At 40.2% G+C, this 15347-nt stretch overlaps 1 protein-coding gene across 1 annotated transcript; it reads right to left on the reverse strand.

The window, feature by feature from the left end:
- Positions 1-34: 34 nt before the first annotated feature.
- Positions 35-13655, reverse strand: RFC4 (replication factor C subunit 4). Its single transcript, XM_050902597.1, has 10 exons — positions 13367-13655; positions 12685-12763; positions 7928-8007; positions 6634-6753; positions 5611-5754; positions 5198-5318; positions 4619-4744; positions 2878-2958; positions 970-1086; positions 35-265 (listed from the first exon to the last, which is right to left on the reverse strand). The coding sequence occupies exons 1-10, from the start codon at positions 13498-13500 to the stop codon at positions 170-172; spliced, it is 1098 nt and encodes a 365-aa protein (XP_050758554.1). The 5' UTR covers positions 13501-13655; the 3' UTR covers positions 35-169.
- Between the last annotated feature and the right edge of the window lie 1692 nt (positions 13656-15347).

Here is a 15347-nt window from a genome sequence, read left to right on the forward strand (position 1 = left end):
TAGTGTAAAAAGAATTGAATCAAATACTCCAGCATGAGCTTTTCCAACTGCTGAGCAGTCCTTTTATTGCAAAAAACAGTACAAAAGTATACAGGTCCCTGCGGATCCTCAGCCACCCATGGAACAAAAAGCTGCTCTACTCTGCTGCCAGCCGCTGCTGGAGGAGCTGCTAAGTGTTCTGTGTTAGCTGCTGCATCACAAGGGCACAGAGACTCATCAACTGCAAGTACTCATCGGCACCATCTGCCAGGCATTTGTCCACTTCCTGCAAACAGAAAAGAGAAGGTAGAACCCGCTTAAAATGGTGGTGCTCAAGGCAGCTGCCTCAGGTTACAATGGAGAACACCAAGATGAAGTTTGCCAACTGTTTACTTACTTAATTGGCAACAACTTCTCCAGCAGTCACACATCACATACCCATCATACCAAACTGGGAAGAATGACCTCTCCGGCCTCCATCTTCTTGAGGAGGCCAAGGAAAGGATGCACCATTTGCTCAGCAACTAACTGCTAGGAGCATCGCTCTGCACGTCATCAACACTATCGGCCTTTCTTCAGTGAATTTAGCAAAACCTCCACCACAGCTGTCTTGTCTTCTTGGTCAAAATTTAACAAGTTCATTAACTCTTTTTTTGAAGAGGCATATTTTACACACCAGAACAAAAACTTGCATATTGCAGCTCCTAATTTTAAGTGCTGACTTAATCTCATCTTAATTTTCCCTACTACCTTATATTAAAAAAAAAAACCCAAACCCAAACACAAGCCCACAAACCTCTTGCTCGAGTCCCATTAGAACAATATAATCTGGCTAATAATTCACTTAATTATCTTAACTGGATTTCAATTCCTTCTCATGAAATTTCTCAGGACAAAAATTTAGGTTCTACCAAGAAACATTCAAAACTAAAAATCAAAATAAATCATTATGTATACTTCTTGGGAGAGAGCGTGTGCGTAAACACTTACTGCAAGTTTCTCGACTATGACAGATTTCTGCTTGTCACTGTAATCTTCGCTCTCAACAACAGTATCATGCAGCTGGTTTACAAGCTGAGCAACAGCATACCCTTCATTTATGAGATTCTGTGTCAGGGAGAGAGGAAAATGGAAATAATTTAGCAGCAGAAACACCACAAACCGGAAAACCAATCTGGAAAAATTCCATCTGAACTGAGAGACTGTACTGAAATTTATTATTGAACTTTTACATTTTAGAGGACAAGTCAGTAGTTTGTATACAGTCCAGCATCCTGCCTGACAGTGACCTGAAGTGAGCACCTAGGAAAGGCTAAGAGCAGGCATTTAGCAATTATTTTGCCCAAATATTCTTCCAGCTTCTGACAATTTACATCTCGGGGATTTTGAGCTAGAGACATTTTAAGCATTTAACAACCTCCACTGAACCTGTCCAATCTTATTCTAAAATTAGGAAAGCTTAGCATCCACAGCATCATGTGGCAGTTTCACAGCCCTCACATTTTAAAGTGCCACCTACTTTGATTTATTTTCTTCATCTGGTAGTTGCTAGCCTCAGGCATACAGAGATCTCTAAGGCCAAAACTTTTTAAATAAAATAAAAGCCACGGCAACTAAAGATAGCTTTTTTTTTTTTTAAATCAGTAGTGCCCAGTTACAAAATCAGCAAATATTGAGAACAGTAGTCCATGAAGCCATTTAGGCAGAGAGAAGTTTATGAAATAGAAAAAAAGTTGGTGCAACCTTATTTTTCTGTACAGCAAAATATACACCGATGCTTTACAGAAGTATGCATTCAAATTGTGTCAACTACATATCGAGCACTAATAGTTGAAACAAAACCCCACATGAAGTACCTACTCTAGAAACTGGAGAACAGTTCCAAACTACTACATTAGATTAGATCATGGTTTGATGAAAGACTATACCAGCTCTAAGGATTTAGAAAATCCGTATCATCACCTCTTAAGATCAAAACATTTTCAGACATCATGGTAAGTAAATGTGAAAGTGTAAGGCAGTGACATCTGCACAAATCCTTGCACAACAATTCTAAGATCTGCTGCAAGTTTACAGGAGAATAAATCCAGACTCAAAAGCAGAGGTCCTGCCAAAACTATCCGATGAGGCTCAGCCAAGTAAAAAGCAGGAGGCTGACCAATAGTGGCTTTTTTCACACAGGCATGGAACATTTCACTGGAAGGGAGAATGGTACTGTGGCACGCTCCCCTCTGTCAGGGACAACTCCTTGATTTCAAATCCAGTTCAAGACTGTCTGAGCCTCCTTTAAACTCATGAGATCAGGAATTTCCCGCTCTTCAAAGAGAGTAAGAACCTTTTCTGTATTAAAGAAAATAAATCCACCTCTATAAACCAGTAGCTTGTGCCTTCTCCAGCAAGATCTATTCTAAGTCGCTGCAGTTTGTGAGACAAACTTAATCACTAGCGTACTGTAAGATTCACATGAAATATTTAAAAACTGAAGACTTATTACAGCTTTATTCAGATACTTCTCATCTAACACAGCTTCCATGTAACGAAGAACGTGACTACTCCAGAGACTAGCCCAGTCCACTGAAGGCACAATTCTAAAAGCCTGAACCAAGTGTCTCGCTAGGATTTCCTACTCTGCCTAATTCAGCCTAACAGCTCCACATGTCATCAGTTTAACTCAGGAGAAAGCCAGAGTCACACTGGTAGGGAATCTTATTTGCAGCTTTGACAGCTCTTCCTCAGAAGGGGAAGATCAGAGTACTAACTGGTAAAAGACGTGCTTCCTGAAACGTGCATCCTAACTGACCTGAGGCCAAACGTTCTTCAGCTGCAGCCCAGCCACAAAGGATTCACAGGGCAGTGGCCTAGAAAAATATCCAGGCTAGAGCACTAAGAGGACTCTACCTTTGCCAGTGTTTCCAGTTTCTCAAATGAACCACTCTGGCAGACAGACAGCAGTTCATCAGTTGTTTCTTTAGGGATGACCTGTAATAAGAAGTTACGTTTCTTAATTTCAACTTTGTAAACTTAAAATTGAAGTTGATGCTTACAATAACAGATACAAACTGTTTATGAAGGAGGCCATTTTAGCATTTCATTCCTCTACACACCCAACCACTTTCAAGCAAGTATATAAGACAGACTAGCTACATTTTAAGAGTGAGAGCTAGGCTGCAGCATTTGTCCTATATTGGTGATATTAAAATAAAAACTATATAATGATAGTGAATTGTCAAAGTCACCTTCATAAATCCAACACACAATCGCTTATTCAGGACACTGACTAAGTGGAGGACCTACTTCAACAATTAGATCAGCCAATGCTTTCTGTACCATTCTACACCTAAGCAAAACAGCAAATCAGTTTCTCTCCAGTGACGCACCAGGGGCATACAAAAAAAGCCCAATGCAACAAGATCAGACAATAAATCAGAAGAAAAAAGTTGACAGATGCCATTATTTAGCTCTGAGCAGGGAAGCACTGCTCACATTCTCCCCTCTACTCATTGTCATTCCTGTCAGTTGAGCATCTGGACAGTTTGGTTTCAAAGCTTCTTTATTAATCTTTTGTACTAAGGTCACTCCAAGGTCACAAAAGTTATGTACGACCAAGAACTTGAAGTCTTTATGAAGATGTAAAGTTGGGTTCCTTTTGGTTTAAGCAAGCGTTATTCAATAATGGAATTTCATGCTTCTCTTTCCTATCATGACAGTCAACTTCTCCTAGGTTTCTTAGAAATTGTGATTTACAGATATGTGTAAGTGAAATCCAGCTCTTTTCTACAGCTAGATACACAAACCTGAACAACAAGTTCACTGAGAAAATTGTTTAAAACTGTTCTGTAAAACATGCACAGTAGCAATTGCCTCTGGTTCCATCAAAGTGAAAACCTCACAACCCTTACAATTAGCTATGACAGTAGCACTTCGGAGGGAAGCGTGTCCATCATTAAAGCCCATTTATTTTTCAGCTCCTCAACTCCTAATCTTACATTTCGTGCTTCAGGGGGTAAGTGTTTTGTTGCTATAGGAACACCTTCACACAAGTTTTATTAAATGCATTTCCTCTCAGGTTTCTCCTGTCCCTGTCAGTATTATCTATGTCATTCTAGAAGAAGTCACTGCTGTTTTGTTAAAAAGCAAAATCTACACAGATCCTTGAAGAGACACTGTCACTGTGAACGTTAAGTTGAAAATGAGCTGCTACTGAAAGTCATTCCCCTGTTGTGTTTCCAAACCATATTTTGCAACGATCTATACTTATATACACACATATACCTATAAACACACACACATATATATAAAAGCACCAAAAAGACGTTCTAGTCTACTGTCCCACAAAAGGCAATACATTTTGCATTCATGGGCAAAATATTTCAACTTCAGTTTGAATTATAAGACTATTTTATAGTTTTTCTTGACTTACAGAATAAGTTGCTAGAAACTTCCTATGTAATAAGTGTACAGAATCAGGTAGTCTTTAAAATTCTGGTGGATAGTCTATCGGTACCATACTGCAGTACTAACGGGTATAAAACAATTTTTTAATCCAACCTTGAGCAAAGGTAGACACAGGTAGCAAGTAGACTTACTACACAAATGCTTTTCAGACTAATTACAGGAGAAACCGTAAAGCATAGCTTACCCCAGCAATTTCAGTGACTATCTTCTCTGTGATCTCTTTCCCGCCCATTAGGCGAGTGGCACTTTGAAGAAAAGTAATTGCTTTTCTTAAGTCCCCTTCTGACACTTTAACAAGGTATGATACTGCCTGAAAAATAGTGTCAGAAAATGCCAAGTTATATGTTCACTGTTAATGAAAATCCAGTACACTTTCTCAGCACACTGATTTTAAAACATCAAGTAGTACCTAAAGCAGATTGTCAGACAGGCACAATACACAAGTTACAAAGCAACCTCTCTACTAATGTAAATGTGTGCTGGCAATTTCAGAATGAAGCACGGTTTAATGCATGTATACTCAGCACAGAACAAAAAGCCCTACAGTTTTGCTTCAATTTTCTCTGGTGGACATTTCATTGGTTTTAGGAAGACTCTTAAAATTCATCCCATCTATGGAAGGAGAATAATATCTAAATGAGTTTATATATTGTATTTAATACAATTGAGCAGTCTGGAAAAGTATGCTGACTTAGCCCCTTTCACTGCAATGCAATTATGCACTGGATTAAGCAATAAAATTACATGACAACCATGAAGTTACCTCACTACTGATTTTCACGTGTTCCTTCTCAGAAACATCCAATAGCCTCTGCTGTTGGATTTTGTCTGACAAAGGCTTGAAGCGGAATTTGGAGCATCGCGATGTTAAAGGTTCAATTATTCTGAAAGAAAGGAAGGTAAGCATTTGGTAAATGAATGCATGGGTCAAGTTCATACAGACAAAGCTATCAAGGCAGAAAAGGGCAACATAACCTTAAAACTGCAACACTGTAAAAAATAAAAGTCGAAACCTAAACATTGTCTTCAGTCTTGTATTCACATAGCTACATCTCTATTAACTGAAAACTATGAAAACTAGGTATCAACCTCGGGGCGGGGAGGGGGGTGGGGGGGGGGGAGACTACAGAACAGGAAGGGCAACAAGTCCAAATAAGCAACAAATGCCACATGCACCTGCTGATGTAGTTACAAATAAGGCAGAAACGTGTTGTTTTAGATTCCTTTTCCATTGTGCGTCTTAAGGCTGCCTGGGCTGCTGAAGTCATTGAGTCTGCTTCATCAAGGATTACAATTTTAAAAGGAGGACAAACTTTACCACTGAAAAATAAGAAATCTGTTATCCAGGAGACATGCAATGTATTGACCAAGTAAAAAAAAAAAAAAAAAAAAAAAATCACTGCAAATAGCAATTCATATTTTACTTAAGTATTTATACCCAATAAATAGAACATATTTAGAGGTTCAATCTTTTTTGATTATTTTTAGATAAAGGACTAATATTTGTAATAAAGGGAGGGGACCAAGTTCAAGATCGACAGTTGAATACTGCAAAAGTCCTCTAAAATATATATTCTTGCTTTAAGTTTCTTCTTTTAACAACTAATGCAGCTCTTCTTGTTATAGGCTTCCTGATTCCCTGAACTTCAAAGAACACTGCAACAGACGAATTTCAGTACACAAGACCGTTTCTTGCCAGATGGTCCTGGCATGCAGTTTCTTCCTGCTACTTTCCACAATCTGTTTTTTCCGCATATATGGCTTCACCTGCACAGGGCTTCTCACCACCTAACTCCAGAATCTTGTTAGTATCTTACAAACTAGCACCCATCTTGTATGAGATGCTGCAGATTAGAGGTACTAGAGAAGTAACTTCCACCACAATTTACCCAAAGAAGCTCTTCTATGGCAGTCAGACAACCTTTGCAAAGGCAACAATGTATCACCAAACCTAGAAGGCTTGATCTTCTGGGGTTCTCCCTGTCTGCCTCTCTCTAACAGCACTAGCAAAAGTTCCTCCCAGGTATTCAAACTCTCAACATGAAATTACATGAAGTCAAAACTTAGCCAAAGGACTGTGTGTGTTGCAAACTTCTGGGCAGTGCTGACCCATCATTTATCTTAGAATTATAAAGTTAATCTAAACAAAAGCAACCACAGGCTTTGTCCTAAGCAAGAGGGGTTTGATCCAGCACTTACTCGGAACGGCTTCCAGATGCAGTTAGCTGAGCAAAAGCCTTCACTTTTTCCCGAATCACTTGTATTCCACGCTCATCAGAAGCATTTAACTCAAGGACTCTTTGCCGGAATAATTCAGGCCTGCAAAATTTTTTATTACAACGTGTTAGCTGCTAACTCCTGTAATGATACATTATAAAGTATAGCAACAACCCTTCTGGCCTTTTTGAATGGCAGGTATTATTTTTGCCAGCATTACTAAATAACACACTTTGTTAAAAGACATTAGCTATTTTTACAATTGCCTCCCAGACTGCAGAAAACAATGAAGTATAAAATTACATCAGTTATCCAGGAAAAAAAAAGTAGGAAGTTGGCTTCATAAATTCAGAGCACTATACGATATGCCTTTCTACTTATAGGCTGTGAGCAATGTGGAAGAACAAGTAAAATGCCCAGATACAGTTACTGGCAGTGCTCTGCCATTGCAATACTACCAGAAAGAAATATGTAGAAAGTATAATACAGGCAGTATGTAGCAGCAGTACTATACAGCAGCACCTCTGATTTAAAAAAAAAAAAAAAAAAAAAAAAAAAAAAGAATACAGTGGATTTTAAGTTCTGGGAATTCAAAAGGACACACAACGCGGAATTGTCTTTCTACTATTAAACTCGAAGTGGTTCTCTCCAAAAAACAACATGAGCCAAAAATTAAAGATGAGGATGGGGGGCAGGGGGAGGGAGGTACTAAAGTCAACATTAGATTTGATCATAACATCAAACCACCTTCTCATCCCTTTTTTGCTTATGGGTCACTGAATTCACTACTCAAAAACTCCCAAGTGTTACAAGTGAATTGATGAATGTACACATGCTGAATTTTAGTCTGACTCCCAACATTACTTCCAGACACAATTCAATGGTGCATAACGGAAAGACTACAATTCAGACATTTTATGAAGTACTTTGAGATCTACGTGTAGCTAACAACTTACTGAATATACTATTAAAATTGGAATTCCTTTACAAAGTTCAGTAAGGGATATGCAAGCCATTTCTTTTCATACTCTCTGCTATAGGGCTACATGGCTGCTAGTCTCAAGTGTTATAAGTCTATATTGGTAACAGAAATCAATGACTTGTGACAGGACAAATGAGAAAGAAATCTCATGTTAGAGCTGAATTAGAATGTGAAGATATTCCTGAAAAAGACCTAGAAGCTACATAAGAACAGGCAATGACCAGAGGCACTCTGTCACATGATTAGAAGACATGTGATAGTTGATTACACCAAAGCAACTTGATTCCAGCTTACCCATAGAGTTCTCTAGCTGCTGCTAAAATAGTGGAAGTCTTTCCGGTTCCAGGTGGGCCATAAAACAACAGATTGGGAAGCTGAAACAGCAAGGCACCATTTTTAAGAAAAGGAAATAAACAAAACAAACCACAAACAGGAAAACCTACTGAAAATCTGAGCACCTAATAGAACAGAAACTATCTATTCCTCCTGGTAAATAATACCAAGTCTTTCACTTCTAGGTCATTGCACATAATGCTCTAAAGGAGGACAAACAGTTGCTGTTTATAACACACCATGAACAAGCTGTTATTCAGTGGCATCATCACACGTTCTATCAAAATTGATACTTCCATTTATATTTTATTTTGATATATTCCCTCCAGGTCATGTCTGAGATCACTAAAGCCTACAGAACTTAACTGTTATGACTGCAGTGACGTGCAAATGTATCCAAGGATGCCCTTCAAACAGTCTGGGTAATACTAGCAGTGCAGCTGCGACAAAATCTGTCACAGGTTAGCTATCCCTTACTTTCTCAGCTCCCCAGACTGCCTTTTCAAGCCATACTGAGAATTCTGTGCTGCCATTAACTCCACTGCAATAAGGTAGCTTGTGAACGCCTGCACTGAGTGCAATGCAGACATAGCCTAACACTAATCACAGAGATGCTTGCAACGACTGACTGGAATGCTTAGCACTGGCAAATTTCTACATCCATCCAAGGATTTTTCAAAGGAGGAGACCAGTGGCATTTCTTAAAGAGATTAGGTTAACTGATTTTCCAAATAGTTTAATTAATAACCTCAGCATGAAAAATAGGAATGCATTACAGAAATATGCTGACACAGGAAGATCAGAGCAGCACAGCAAAGACTGCAGTAAGAATTACAGGATGACATTTAGCAGCACAAAGCATAAAATCTCACAATTTGAGAATATAACTAAATATCTGCTAGATGTCTGGAATTCATCAGCTGGAATAAAATAAAAGCTGACACTGTTTTGTCTGTCAATCAGAGGAACAGTATAAGCCTGTGTAACATGGTGGTCCTAGGATGTGCACTTTCAATACAGATGGAAAATTATTAATACTAACAGGGGGCTAATAAGACTTCATCTGGAAAGCTACACACAAATTCAAGTCATCCTTAGTCAAGGATGATGAATCCAAACTGGGAAAGGTGATTAAAGGAGTGTGACGAAGAGCCTATCTTATGAGAACTGACTTTTAAAGAGTTTGATTTAGTCAGCTCAGCAAAGCAAAAGCTGAGAGGGAATATGACTGATCTCCATAAATATATCAGAGCAACACCGGGACAAAGAATAAAGTTGGCATAAACTACATTCGTGTAAGTTAGCCATGACTAAATTTTGGCTGAAATCAAGAAGCTTTCTAATTAGCATAGGAGTGATAGCTTTCTATACTACTGTTTCAAGTAATCCCTCTTACAAATTATCAGGCTGCACTTTAAAACTGCTGCCTTTGACAGTAGGGGATGTTCCAGTTCTACATTCTTAGAACAAGAATCCAAGAGTCCCCTCCAATCAATAGCAAAAAGACAAACCTCTCAGTCTGACTTGATTTCCAGCCCTTAATAAATGTTCTATTTTTAAAAAGAGTCAACTAAAATTAGAGAATTTTATGCTGAATATAGCAAGCAATGCAGACAGAATGGGAACAGCAAAACCAAAGACATCCAAAGAGCAGAGAAAAATGCAGGAATACACAATCTATAATCAGAAAATGAAACAGAGACAGACCAGTTTCGTAACAGGCATCCCATTTTAACAACTAAGATAAGACACAGAGAACAGATTCAACTGTGTATGTACTGTAAAAGTACAGACAGAAGAATTTCAATCTTCAATCAATTTATAGTAAATAAATCAATTTCAAGTTTTGCCTGCTCTTTCTGCCCATCATTTGTTGCTTGTTTCCCTAGTTACTAAAAAGTAAGCAGCATCCAGTACTAACAAAAGTTTTTTCAAGTTTAATTAGATACCACACATTATTATCCCCCTATATCTTTTAAAAAAGCTCCAGGGAGAGGAAACGTTTACTGAATGACAGCTGAAAATTCACCAACAACCACATTAGGTTAGCACACTGCAAGGGTAGACGTTTTCGTGGAGATTCATAATTTCATGCCTCTGTGCTAATTCACACTCTACTAGTTCTCAAAACAAGCATTAGCAGGTAAAAAGTTTTAATAAAAATCTGTTTCCTAATTCCATTAAACCCATACTTTACTACTGTTTCTGTTTCAACCTCATTTATGCTTGTTTCTCACTGAACTTATCATCAGTATTTACACTACTTTTTCACCAAGCACAGCCTAATCCTTTATGTAACTGTGGCAGTATTTTTAAACAGACTGCAACCTGATCTGGTTGTCCGTTTTTCCATGCTTGCCAGGGGTAAGCAGGATACCTGCAGGCATCACCCTGCTTATGGGAAAGTTACCGCATATAGTGCAAATGCCAACTCCTTTTCTAGAAGTTTCAGTACAAGTGAAGATGTAAATTGCAATGATAATCCTACCCCTAACTCTTTTCAGTCTTTAAGATATCATCAAGTAAATGAAAATTAAAGAATGCTATGACACTTGTCAGTTTCTTTGCAAAAAAGCAACAACAAATCAACAGTCCTGGCAGAGAGAAATCAACTCCTCCAGTTCAAAACCACTTGGACTCTGGCTTCCCCAGTTTATAACAAGACAGATGCTTGCTATTACAGATGGAGATATATCAGGGACTTAAAAGTCCTACTCCATTTAGCAGCTCCCAAACCAAGGCCCACAAATACAGGCCAATCAACAAAGGACTGGCTCTCCATTTTCAACACTAAGGTTTAAATAAAGCACATTACACAAACCTACAACGTTGTCACAGCTGTTTCTTTGATCTCACCAGATCTCCAAATACAACAAGAACTTCTGAAGTAAGTACCAGCCACCTCAGAGTTTAAATTACACTTTTGCCGTTTTGACAGAATGAGTCCTTTCAAGAACTAACAAAAATGTCCAAATTTTAAAAGCGTCAAATATTTTAAAGTACTTGCATGATTTTGTTCTCAAATGCCTTGCTGAGTTTGGGTAGCTATGGCAAAATACAAAGCCTGTAACCTTAAGCAGAAGTTATAATTTGTCTTTTCAACTCAGGAGGCAAAAAGTCAACACAAGTGTACTAGGCTCATAATTTGAGAAACATTGCTGATCCAGAAGCTGTAAGGTTTTAAATAGCTGTTGCTCAAAATAGAACTTCACAACCCATCACCTAAGCAATGTTACACGACTGACATGTCCAGACAGAATAGGTGGCAGCACCTCATTTCTCCTTAGCTGTTAATAGTTCCTTACTAATTACCTCAACTGTACAAATACTATAATATAGCAGCATTGCTGTTGAAACCCAGATTTCTATGGGTACAACATTACATGACAAGGTCACATTACAACAGCATTCTCAAAGTAAATTGAATCTGAAGACATGAACTAAAGAAAGAAATTATACAAGTCTTTCCCAGTTCTGTCACACCAGCTTCATTTTGGCTCCCTACACTCAAACAAATAAGGTACTCCTACTTTTGCAAGTTCTGATTAAATTAATATTTTCAGATAGAAACAGACTCATATTAGTCAAAACCAGAACTGCAGAGCAAATTGTCTTAAGATAAAATTTTCAAATCCCAAAGACTACCTGGGCATATTGTGCATCAGAGCACACTACGAGTGAAAGGCTTCTTGCATAAAACTCTGAAAGGTCCAAATAGTTTCTTCTAGCTCTTGGTGAGCAGACAGCCATATCACAAATGTCATTTTCAGAACATCCTTACCAACCACTTCAGCTGGCATTAGCAATCCACGAAAACAGAAACAGCTTTTGGAGCACAAGAATGACCCTTCCAGGTGAAACATGGAGCAAAAAAAGTCTCAGCACGTACAAAGGAAGGAATTGACCAGATTTGCAAAAAAAGCACAGCCATCTCTTGGCTATCTACTTTATTTCTCCCTTCAGTCCCTCCACCTCCCCATCACCTGATTTGGAGGAAATAACCGTCATTCATACTGAATATTTACTAAATTTTTATCCAAAAGCAAATGCAAGTGTAAACCAAAGCAATTGAAAATGCTCTGCTCATCCTCTTTATATTCTTAAGTCACAGATGCCAACACTGCAGTGAAGTTAGTGCAATTGTCATACTTAGCTTTTTAAAGCCAGAGAGACTTACTTGGAAACTTTAACCCAAAAAGTTTGGGGATCACTATCTAAGTAGTAGACCTGGCACTTATAACTTAAACTTCTCTCGTTAGCAAACACTATATTTGTTTTAATGTTTAGCAGTTTCATAGAAGCCCTGATAGATCACTAGAACTGTCTAGGAACAACTGGCAATCCAGACTTTTCTATGAAAGAAAAACTTCCCCTCTCCTCTTAAACACGAATGTCAAAAGTACTAGCTGAATAGTAGTGTAGAGACAACGAAAGCCTTTCCAGATTTGAAACTATTAACAAGAAGTTTACCAATTGAGCTTTTCCAGAAAAATTCCAAACTGCATCAGAGCTGACAATTTTACAATATTTAGAGGGCTAGAAACATCACAAATTTTACACATATATCACAACATACTATGAGGAAGCCATTTAGCTTGTCCATAAAGTACCACTATAAAAATGATCATTGCTGAGTTAGAAAAGAGAAGTTTTTGTTACCACTAGCTAAAGTTTCTGCCTAAACATACTGATTGGGTAGATGTTATCATTACACTCACATCAGCACCTTCCAAGGACTTTTTCAGCACAGCAACAACTTCATCCTGGAAGGCGACTTCATCCACATTTTTGGGGCGACTAAATAAAAAGACATTAAATGCAATTTATTTAGCTAACAAAGTTTCAGAAGAAAATTGAAATTGAGAAAAACAACATTTCCCTTTCTGATTACATCAGGTACTGAAGAATTACAGTAGAATTTTGTAGTTGAGGTCAAACTCATAGCAGGAAATCTGTCTAATGCCTCTGGTCTGTATTACTGAAGTGATCTAATTTCTCAGGAAGCTGTTTGTCTATTTCTATTATAAACATCTGCCTGAGCTGTTTTTAGAAGCAGAACTGTATTGCAGACAGCAATGTTTTACCACTTTGTGAGCCGATAAAGGCTTCTCAAAAATGGAGCATTTAGTGCACTTCTGCACCAAGCCACAGCGATGAAACTGCACCGGTTGACATGGGCATTGGAGGCATCTTCTGCTCAGCAACATCAACAAAGGGCTCTTACAGTAGTTCACACTGCTGGTTTTCCCCCGTAACAAAAAAAGTTAAAGCTGTTCTCCCAGCTGGAGACACCTACAGCAGCAACCCCCTTTGCTATGCACCCACTCCCTCTTCCACACACCCTCTCCAGAGCCGAGCCGACCCGCCCCCCCCCCACCACTGCCCCAGAAGAGCCCTTACTATTTCTCCACCCAGGGGATGGGTTTGAGCCTCTTGCCCTCCCCGCTGCTCCCCGCTGCGCCGGCTGCGCCCTTCTCCTTGGCACCGGGGGGCTTGGTGCTGATGGAAGACGGGCCTTTGAGGAAGGCCTGCATGGCTCCGGCTGGGCTGGGCCGGGCCGGGCCGGGCCGGGCCGGGCCGGGCTGAGCTAGGCTGGGCCGGACCTGGCCCGGCCGCTACCTTCACCTCACAGCCTCCCCGCCTCAGCCCAGCCGTTAGGCCGAGCACGACTCGCACACAGCCGCAGCGCGCGAGCCCACCGCACCACAGGCCCCGCCAGCCCTTCCCGCCAACCCGCGACCGGCCGGGGGCGGGACCGCTTCCGCCCGCCGAGGACCAACCACAGAGCTCGGCCCCGCCGTGGAGGCGGGCGCTGGCGTAACGCCTTGGAGCCAAGGGCCGCGCGGCGCCCGCCGGCAGCTCTGCGCACGCTCGGGTTTCTGAAGCGGGGGATGGGGGGGGGCGGTGCGCGCGCTGCGGGCGCGGAGCGGGAGGTCGCCTGGGGCCGGGCGGCGTCGTTACCTCAGGGCGGCATGGCCGCGCCTCCGCGGTCGTCGTTGCTCAAACCTTCTCCGGCCCTTGCTGTTGCCATGCGAGCAGCTCCCCCAGGTGTACAGGCGCGGGGGTTATTTGTGCGAAAGCTACCAGTGAAGTGAGAGTGAATCCTTTTTGTTTTCCCATTACTTCTAATAATCTCCATTACAGTAAAGGCAGAAAAAAAAAAAAATGAGGGGTGTGATTGATGTGACAGTTCCCTTTAAATGACAAAAAAGCATCCTAGTAGATGTGGCAGTCGTGATGCACGCCCGCATTTTTGTGCGCTGGGTAGCTACAGCTTATCCTCCCAATTATGTACCAGCTTTGTGGATAAATACCAAAAGCAATTCTGCTGCCAGCAGCTGTATATTGTGTGGTTGCAGATCTTCTGCTTTACTGTTTCCCCTTGGCTGCTCCTGGGCACAAGGCACAGCCAGAGCGGCCTGGGCAGCCACAGTAGTGATCACCCAGAATAGAACCTGTGCAAGGGAAAAGAGTAGGTTGGAAATGGTCTCTATGGCAACAGATGAACAGTCTTTGGAAAAGGAGATGCAGGAAAGAATTTAGGCCGAAAATACCTCATTCTATCAGTGAGACAAGCCTGTAATCCTTGTCTGGGCAATTTTAAATTAGCTGTTTCCTCTCATCTGGCATTCTGCTATTGAAGCACAAAATCCAGATCGTAGCCTTAGCAGCAAGAAATGCCCACACATGTAATTACTGAAGTTGTCTTGTTCTAGATGAAAATGCAATGCTATTTTTTTTCCCCCACTGTGATTATATTTGGTACTTCCAAGTCATAGTAACTTGGAAATGGTAAGGTTGTATAAGCAGCTAGAACTGATTAGCTTTCTTTCTGAAACTGTATAAAGCTGTGTTGTATTTTTGAAGCTTCGTTCTATTTGGTGGTCTCTATTCGATCAACTTTTCCTAATGGGGCCACTTCAAATACACCTGGCATTTGAGCATTTTATCAAATATTTATGAGCCTCAGGTTCAGTTCAGCAATGGAACTTCCTGTCTGCTACATTAACTTAACTTCGTAACACAGCTTTTTGTTTCTTTACCTTAACAAAAGTTAAAAATTCCAGAAAGGAATAATAAAACCCAAGCTCCTCGCTCTTGCTCCCTGTTTTTCTCTCCCTCCTCCTCAGATATACAAGGACTGAAAATTATGCTTGCTCTATTCTATTGAATTGCATTCACTCACCATCTTAAGGTCCTACAGATCAAACTCAGACAGTTACAATGTCCTCTCATTTGCTTGACTCCAGCGTTTCCCATTACAAAGACTAGTGTTTTTCACTAGCCTCATCAGCGCTCCTCAAATGTGGCCTGTAGAAACTGCTAGTCTAATGCATAGAAAGGCCAGTTTAGCTTTAAAATGCTAATAATTTGGTGCATG

The sequence above is a fragment of the Gymnogyps californianus genome, chromosome 10 (assembly GCF_018139145.2).
Source record: "Gymnogyps californianus isolate 813 chromosome 10, ASM1813914v2, whole genome shotgun sequence".
NCBI classification, from domain to species: Eukaryota; Metazoa; Chordata; class Aves; order Accipitriformes; family Cathartidae; genus Gymnogyps; species Gymnogyps californianus.

Bases quoted from the DNA above. Each gene is read 5' to 3' on its own strand.
- RFC4 (XM_050902597.1), bottom strand. From the start codon at position 13,500: ATGCAGGCCTTCCTCAAAGGCCCGTCTTCCATCAGCACCAAGCCCCCC. The intron at 5,319-5,610 runs GTGCATGTGGCA...CCTTTCTTTCAG, and splicing joins ATTTGTAACTACATCAGCAG to AATAATTGAACCTTTAACAT. The intron at 266-969 runs GTAAGTGTTTAC...TTCTGTTTGCAG, and splicing joins TCATAGTCGAGAAACTTGCA to GAAGTGGACAAATGCCTGGC.